At 36.0% G+C, this 8,439-nt stretch overlaps 1 protein-coding gene across 1 annotated transcript; it reads left to right on the forward strand.

Moving 5' to 3' along the window:
• The first annotated feature begins 543 nt into the window (after nucleotides 1-543).
• On the forward strand, nucleotides 544-8,036 carry LOC107801677 (digalactosyldiacylglycerol synthase 2, chloroplastic-like). The gene is made up of 5 exons (XM_075255165.1): nucleotides 544-733; nucleotides 2,133-2,502; nucleotides 3,728-3,991; nucleotides 4,784-5,133; nucleotides 7,260-8,036. Exons 2-5 carry the CDS (start codon nucleotides 2,221-2,223, stop codon nucleotides 7,747-7,749), a joined length of 1,386 nt encoding a protein of 461 aa, XP_075111266.1. The 5' UTR covers nucleotides 544-733; nucleotides 2,133-2,220; the 3' UTR covers nucleotides 7,750-8,036.
• The last annotated feature ends 403 nt before the right edge of the window (nucleotides 8,037-8,439 follow it).

Genomic DNA, 8,439 nt, shown 5'->3' on the forward strand with positions numbered 1-8,439 from the left:
TTGATATCTCCGAACGAATCGATTTAAAATCCCAATCCATACTGATCAATACCCCATCGACGCTAAAATTCTTAAACTTGTGTTGCATATCCCATTCACCGCTATGTTGAACCAAAATTGTGATTCTGTTATCCATGGCAGAAGAAGTATATGAGATTTTTCAGTTGTTTGCTACCTATTCGTTGCTGCTCATCTGTTTAAGTAATACTATAGGGCTTATGGAATGCGGCAGTTACAAATAATAAGATTTGCTGACAATAATGACTAATTATCTTAATTAAGTAGTAGTAGGTAACTGAAATGCGTGATTGAAGTTACCATGTTTAAAGAGTTTTGGCTAGGAATATAAATATTTGCTTGCCTGATGTGTAAAAGACATAATGCTGCTATATGTGCGGAAATTTTCCTACAATTTTGCCTAGTTATGCTTTTTGCTAACTTCCCTTTCATTTCCTTCATCACTCCACGTGCCAAGCGCGTGCGTCATTATTTCCTTAATTTGTTAAAAAATTTATTTAGTATTCGTACAACAACTATTGCCACTTCCTTTATTCCTCCTATTTATTCGCATCTTTTCAGCTGATCCTACCTCTTAAATCAGTATTATTGTCTCTCCTTTTCATTGTATACATCTTAATTTATTCATTTCCCCACCTCCCACCTACTAATTGTTCTTGAACAAAATTTTCCTGACCTGCAGAATTCTTCAACCTTGGTGTTGGAGAAAATTAAGGTAATTTTCTAAAAAAACATGTTCAAGATTTTCATGGATATCTTTTGTTGTGGTGTTTTCAGCTTACCAACAACTTATAATGCAATAATATGATGTGGGTTGTGTCTGTTTTCTTCTGTTCTATTCCCTGCCCCTTTCGTTCATATTGGTTCAAGTTTATACATATATATGCGTGTAATTTTTGGTTATCATTTTATCTAGAAATATTTAATCGTTTGACTAGGTTGATGTCCGGCCATCTTGTGTGCACCTCCACTATTTCACCTTGCACATGTTGCTTCCAGCTAGCACATGTACCGGGTAACTCTGCCGGCCAAGGGTTAGGCAGAATCAGATGAAATCACCTAGTGTTTTTTGCACGCACCTCGACTATTTTCTTTGTAGAAAAGAGAGAATTTAGCTTCTTTAAATGAGGTTTTGTATATATTGACTTTGTTTTTGGTATTATGAAACATTTCTAACTGAAGGTTTAAACGTTCTTTCAAAAATTTTATGGTATGAATTATTTTGCTTTTTTTCAATATGGCAAGTGCTAGCTCTGCATTTTATCTTTGGAGAAAAGAGAGGATTTGGTTTCTTTTAATGGGTGTTAGTGTATGCTGGCTTTATCTTGCTCACAATGACACATTTCTATCTGAAGTTTTGCACTTTCTTTAGTTCTTTTTAACTATGAATCTTACCTTTTTTTCCCTTCAATATGGCAAGTACAAACAAGTATTGTTAGGATTTGAGATGTTTCTTGTTGAAGCAATGTGTTTGAGATTGCGTTGTGTATCAGAAAACTTTACACTTACTAGGAAGGTAGAAATGGAAGTATAGAGGTTTTAGTTTTGTGCTCTTAGTCAGAGGGGATGGAGTGTTTATGCAATGAGTTCAACTGAGCCATTATTTTCAACATGGAATATAGATATACATGTGAAAACTCACTAAATCTTCAACAACGATTAAATTCTGAATCCACAATTTCAAAAGCACAATAAGTTCAATGCTAAGAATTTAGAGGCTAAACTCATCAAATTTAAATTCTTGATCCGCCTCTGCTCGTAGATCATTTCACCTAAAATATGCAGTAGTTTGAATAACTAAGGTGAAACTAACTATTTTCCTAAAATTGGAGCATAAGTCAGTGGTGATAGAACAACTACTGCTTGGTACAAAGTATATATGATTTGAATCTCTTTTGTACCACGTTTCTTTTGCACCATCTTCTTTTTTATGCTTAAGAAATCATCATTCATAATGTTTTTAAGTCTTTGGCATTTGATATAGATCTTATAGCGTACTTCTTCTTTTCAAAAACTTCTCTATTTATTTCGATATCTTCCAAATATCCTTTATTTACAACATGTATGAGTCCTTATGTATTTGATAAAGTACTGATTAGTATCTTTAAATTCAGCTGTGCAGGTCAGTCGTATGAAATTTCCCTTTCCTGACTCTAAGTGGCATGTGAAGAAGCCAGAAATAATCTGACTCTACCTCAATAAATGGATAAAAAACATCACATTGCCATATATACTACTGCAAGCATTCCTTGGCTAACTGGAACTTCCGTCAATCCTCTCTTTCGTGCTGCATATCTTGCGAAAGATGGTGCGCAAAAGGTTACCTTGGTGGTTCCTTGGCTGCCATTGAAAGATCAGGAACATGTGTTTCCGAACGGTATCAAATTTAGTTCACACTTGGAGCAAGAAAAGTGTGTCCATCAGTGGGTGGAAGAGAGGACTGGTTTTGCATCAAATTTTAGCATACGTTTTTACCCTGGAAAGGTAAATCCAGATTTATTTCAACTTATCGAAAAAAAAAACATTTACGGTCATACCTCTCTATAACAGCATCGCTATATAACAAGGAACAACCATTCACTATAAAAGCCAAGTTTTATGGAACCAATCTCTATAACTAACACTTCACTATAACAACCAAAACAATTTGGAACGAATGAGGCTGTTATAGAGAGGTTTGGCTGTAGTTTTTTATTTTCTAAAGTCTGAAATATGATTGAGAATGAATCTAGCTTATAATACCAAAAACACCGAGCTCTTAGAATATGTCGATTAATTTCCACACGGACTTCAGCTTGTGACATATATAGGTATATTTGTGTGTCCGTATCATACAATGTAGTACTGGGAATTACTGAATTTATTCAATGATAATTGCACTGATGTTTAATTTGGCATATTTGTAGAGGTCAACCAAATTATTTAACATGCCACTTTTTCTTTCTTCTGTTCTACCGTTTACTCTTTTTCTTCCCCTCATCCCTAGCAGATTTAGATTGGGAGTGAGGAAGCGGCTTTAAAAGCGTTTAACATGTCATATTTTTCCTTCTGGAAATTTTAAGTTTCTCTAAGAATTACAATTTGCCCCCAGTTAGTTCTTAGAAAACATCCTAGTGTTTCCTTGCCTTTGAAAGTTGCACACAAACTGCAAGCTTCTGATCTTCAATTGTTTCTCTTTCGAGTACTTAGGGGAATGGAGAAATTGAAGTTTTGTAACTTGATGATTTTTTCCTTTTTAAAATTTGTTTTGTATTTTTTCCAGTTTTCTTTTAATTTTTGTAATTTAATGATGTCTGTAGTATGAGAATAGTTAATTTAGACTGCTGCAAGAAAATTTGAGTTCCCTTTTGTGCATATTTCTGGAATAGGTAAAGAGGGGCTTTTTAGCTTTAAAATCATTTGGTTCTTGAGTCTTGACAATATCCATCGTGATAATTTTGTTGTTATCTCAACTGACTGTCTGTTGCATTTGGTATTCACTTTGTATAGCAACAAATCATTATGTTATCTCTTCCAACCTCCTGCTTTTATTTTCTTCTAAAATTAGTGCTATTTCATCAATAATAATGTTTTGATATGAAATCATGGAAGATCATTTCATATTGCAAATTATTCTATTCAATCTGTTTTCATTTATCTGTATTTGTACTTTTGCAATGATAATTTCTGGCAAACTTGTTGAGGAAAAACTGGGATTTCTGCACTGCAGTTTTCTCTGGAAAAAAGGAGCATTCTTGCTTTAGGGGACATCACAGTAATCATTCCAGATGATGAAGCAGATGTTGCAGTCCTTGAGGAGCCCGAGCATCTTACATGGTTTCATCACGGAAAGAGATGGAAAAAGAAATTTCGTTTGGTTGTAGGAATTGTTCACACCAATTACCTGGAATATGTAAGGAGAGAAAGGAATGCCGTGCAGGCATTTTTCTTAAAACAGATAAATAGCTGGGTTGTCGATATTTATTGTCACAAGGTATGATTCTAGTTCATTTTAGTTATCTCATTTGTTGGTTATGATGATCTAGATTTCGTGTGTGGAAGGGGGGGGGGGGAGGGCAGTAACTGGTATGAATTGGTTTTAGCTAATTTAGGTGAAATGTAACTCTTTGAGATCACTTTAATGTGGGATTATTTATGTTCTTTCTTTTGGTTAACTACCTTGAGTTTCAGATACCACTTTGGAGTTCTGAGCAAACTTCCTTTATCTAGGAAAGGAGTTCTTAAGGTAAAGAAAAAGAGTTCTTAACCTAGAGAGAGTTCAAAAAGCCTCTGCTTTAATTTGTCATTTGCACAGGGCAACATGGTAATGCCTTGTTTTCGCTTGAAATATGATCACATCCAGAAATAGGCCACTTAACTGCTAGAAATGCTGGTTAAGTTGAAGGCCACCAAACAACTGTCATCTTCTTTAAAGTTCCTCAGATAGGCCACTAGAACAAAGGAAAAGCAGCACATACATTGTTCCTAATATTAATACGTAAAATTGGTCATTGTCATCCATCTATCTGCATCTTAGCGTTTTGCTTTTATGCAGCCTACATGTAGTGGTATTGAGAAATTAATGCTCTTCTACCAGTATATGGTATAGGATGGTGGCAAACATATTGGTTTTACCTTGATGGATAAATTCAAACTCTTTTACGAATCTGAAATTACTTTTGTGAGACTTAATGGCCTTACTTATGGTTATAACTATGTATCATAATTTTATCGTACTTGATGTGGAATGGCTCAAATAGTTATAATTACTTGCTCTAAATGGCAGGTCATCAGGTTATCTGCTGCCACCCAGGATCTCCCAAGATCTCTGGTCTGTAATGTGCATGGAGTCAATCCAAAATTCCTTCAGATTGGGATGAAAACAAGAGAAAAACAGCAAAAGGATAACCAAGCTTTCAGCAAAGGTGTCTACTACATTGGAAAAATGTTGTGGAGTAAAGGATACAAGGAGCTACTTAGACTCTTACGTGATCATCAAAAGGAACTTACTGGATTGGAGATCAATTTACACGGTAGTGGTGAGGATTCTGCTCAAATTGAGGCAGCTTTTAAGAAGTTGGAATTGGCAGTTAAGGTACATCCTGCACGTGACCATGCAGATCCTTTATTTCACGAGTAAGTGCCTCCAAAAGCTAACAACTACTATCAAGCTTTTTCTTCACTCTTGTTATATATCTAGGGGTTCTGGGGGGTGATTTCCCAACTTACGGGTGTGCATCTACTGTATCTACTTAAACATCTTTCTTTTTCACTTATTCTTTTGGTGTAACGGGAGGAACCATTACGTATCGATGATCGAAACGACTTGATTAATAGATGTTTTTGAGCCACTCAGTCACTTTGTAAATACTTTTGACACTGTTGGTGTGTTAGTAATGATATAAAATTGATTTATATAATAAAAAATTTACTCTATCCGTTTCAATTTAGATGAGGTAGTTTGATTCGGTACGGAGTTTAAGAAAAAAAAAAAGATAACTTTTGAAACTTGTGATCTTAAAAGCTTAAGGGGTAAAAGCTTTATGGGGTCATGACATTTGTGTGGTTATAAAAACTTCTCATTAAGGGTAAAATGAAGAGTTTAAAGTTGAATTATTTCCAAATTTAGAAATGTGTCATTTATTTTGGAATAGACTAAAAAGGAAAGTACCTCATCTAATTTGAGACAGAGGTAGTAATAAACAAGGAAGGAGGAGATAATGATCTTTCTATGTGGACTTATCATACCTATTAGGAGCTTTAGACGTGGCTGTGGCTATGCTTTCCCAGTATCTTATCATCCTTAATGCCTCTGCTTTATGTTTTCAACACGTAAAAAGAATTAGTCTATACATAATTTTTGAGATACCTGAGATGTGTGTGTGTGTGTGTATATATATATCTTAGTACTTTTTGATTCTTCGGTTATTTTTTCACTATAACAATTTAAGAAATTTGGCAGTTACAGTGGTGTCCTCTTGCACCACCCAATCCCAACTCTCATCAGACATTGTTAACACTCTTGAAAAAATAACACAAGTTGAAGGCAAGTGAATAGAACAAGTTTCAAAAACTTGAGCTTTCTTTAAAGCTGTTTTCCTTGTGTTCTATGAAAAAAAAGTCCGTCACTTAGGACAGATGGAATCAGGTTATGGATCTATTCAAGTTAGTCGATTGATCCCTTAATTCTTCTTTCGTCTCCGGACACCTTCGATAGATTTAATTGGAATGAGGATGAGGAATGACCTCTGTGGTTTGACTGTTCGGATTCCAATCGTCTTGTATAAGCGAACAACAAAACTATTGAATCACGGGCAACTTTTGCTGCTACTTTTGATTGTATTCTGAGATGCTTCTTGTCGATTGTTGGAATGGTAGGATCTCCGTTCAGAAAGCTGAAGCCCCAAAAGTCTATAAGGCATTGTAAATGACTTCTTCCTCCTCCTTAATACTCTCTGATATGGGTCGTGACCCCACAACTGGCAAGGAGTTGACTTAACATCTCTGCTATTGGCAGAATTTCACCCTGCATAGATGCTTTTTCACTGCAGATAATTGTGTTGGATGAACTGTGACCTCGTGACGATCATGTCGTATGACGCAACAGCTGCTTCATCAGCTTATGAGCTAACAGGTCGTTACCCAGGAAATTCTGAAGAAGGAAGAAGGTTGGGGACTGGTTTGAGGGTTGATGTGAAAGTATTGGGACAACAAATTTATCCTGGTTTTTGGCTTCTTTTGTGTAATAGGGTTGATGGAACAACACCGCTGCACTGTTAAATTGACAAAAGCATAACAGAAGGTGCAACATTCATCGACTTGAAAACATTGCAATTTAACCACAGGGGATAACTTGTGGGAACTCGGAATAACTTCTAGAACGCAGTACGTCTTAAGCTACACGAACGTATAAATGGTGGAAGCTGCAGAATAGCTAACACCATAAGTAGACCCATGAAACTTCCCAATTTAAATCACTTTCACTTTTAGGATGCAGAGGATTACCAAAGTGCCTCCTACTATCCTCAGTGTGCATAGTAGCAAGTAGGGAACCTAACGAATTCTTGTTCCTACTGCATCAATTCTTGTTCTTTCTTTACATGTTCTATGTACCTTGGCAATTTGAGTTACTTTTAGCACATAATTAAAGTTTGCTGAATGAAGCGTTGGAGACAGTGTATTTATGTACCTTGACTGTAGGTATTGTATTTCATTCTCATATCATCAATAAATGACAATTCGTTTTGTTGTTTTGACTTCAGCTATAAAGTGCTTCTTAATCCAAGCACCACGGATGTAGTTTGTACAACCACAGCTGAAGCACTAGCGATGGGTAAAATAGTTGTATGCACCAACCATCCATCAAACGAATTCTTTATGCAGTTCCCAAATTGCAGAACATATGATGACAGTGAAGGGTTTGTTAAAGCGACACTTAAGGCATTGTCTGACGAGCCTGCTCCACTGGCTGATAAACAAAGGCATGAACTTTCTTGGGAAGCAGCAACCGAGCGATTTCTGGAAGTAGCACAGCTGGACGTCACGCCAGTAAGGAAACAATCAAAGACTACTTCAAAGTCTTTTCTATCGACATCCTTAAGTTTAAAGAAAAAACTTGAGGATGCATCAGCGGGGGTACATTTTGTGGGGACTGGATTTCTGAGTTCACAACCGGATGAAGAGCAATGTAAGGAGCTGGGATTGTCTATTCCTTCAAAGAAAAAGGGATTTTCTTCTGGAAGATGGATCTGAGGCGCATACTCTGCAGGCTGTGTTCTCTATTAATACTGTTAACATCTCTACTTTTTGACAGCCAACAATATTTGAGTTTCTTTCTGTTGACAATCATGGAATTTTGCTGTTCTATTGCAAGGATGGGTTTTTATTTGTTTGGTTGTTGTTGTACAGACTCTTTTGGCTCCCAAATGAGCTTTGTTTTTTAGAAAGGACAAATCAACTCCTTGTATATAGGATGTAACTTATATCCACTGACAGTGTAATGAAGACTTTACATTAATCAGTGCAATTTATTGGTCCAATCATGCATAGTTAAGGATGTTATTTATTGTTCCCCCTGTGTGACAATGTATTTGAACGTTCTTTTGTCCCAGAACTGCAAATTCACGAGAGCATAGTAGGGGTGGGAGTCGGTCGGTCCGATTTTGCAGAAGTTTGCAGAAGTTCGGTTTGGTTTATTTGATTTTCGGTTTTCGACTTATGATTTTAATAATCAAAATCGAACCGTAATAATTTCGGTTCAATTCAGTTTATTCATGTTTGGTTCGATTTTAATCGCTTCGGTTTCGATTTTCAAGCCATGACAAAAATTGTAACCAAACAAATGATATGTTAATTGACAATACAGGGATTACATTATCTGCGTTAATACGTAATACTTCTGGTATCGAAGATTGTGCAGGCTGTGTCTCTCCTTTAAAACTT

The sequence above is a fragment of the Nicotiana tabacum genome, chromosome 1 (assembly GCF_000715075.1).
Source record: "Nicotiana tabacum cultivar K326 chromosome 1, ASM71507v2, whole genome shotgun sequence".
Classification (NCBI taxonomy): Eukaryota; Viridiplantae; Streptophyta; class Magnoliopsida; order Solanales; family Solanaceae; genus Nicotiana; species Nicotiana tabacum.

What these genes read in the sequence shown, in the direction of transcription:
- LOC107801677 (XM_075255165.1), top strand. Translation starts at nt 2,221, where the DNA reads ATGGATAAAAAACATCACATTGCCATATATACTACTGCAAGCATTCCT. An exon ending in TCGATATTTATTGTCACAAG is followed by an intron (nt 3,992 to 4,783) that starts GTATGATTCTAG and finishes TCTAAATGGCAG; the next exon opens with GTCATCAGGTTATCTGCTGC. An exon ending in GCAGATCCTTTATTTCACGA is followed by an intron (nt 5,134 to 7,259) that starts GTAAGTGCCTCC and finishes TTTTGACTTCAG; the next exon opens with CTATAAAGTGCTTCTTAATC.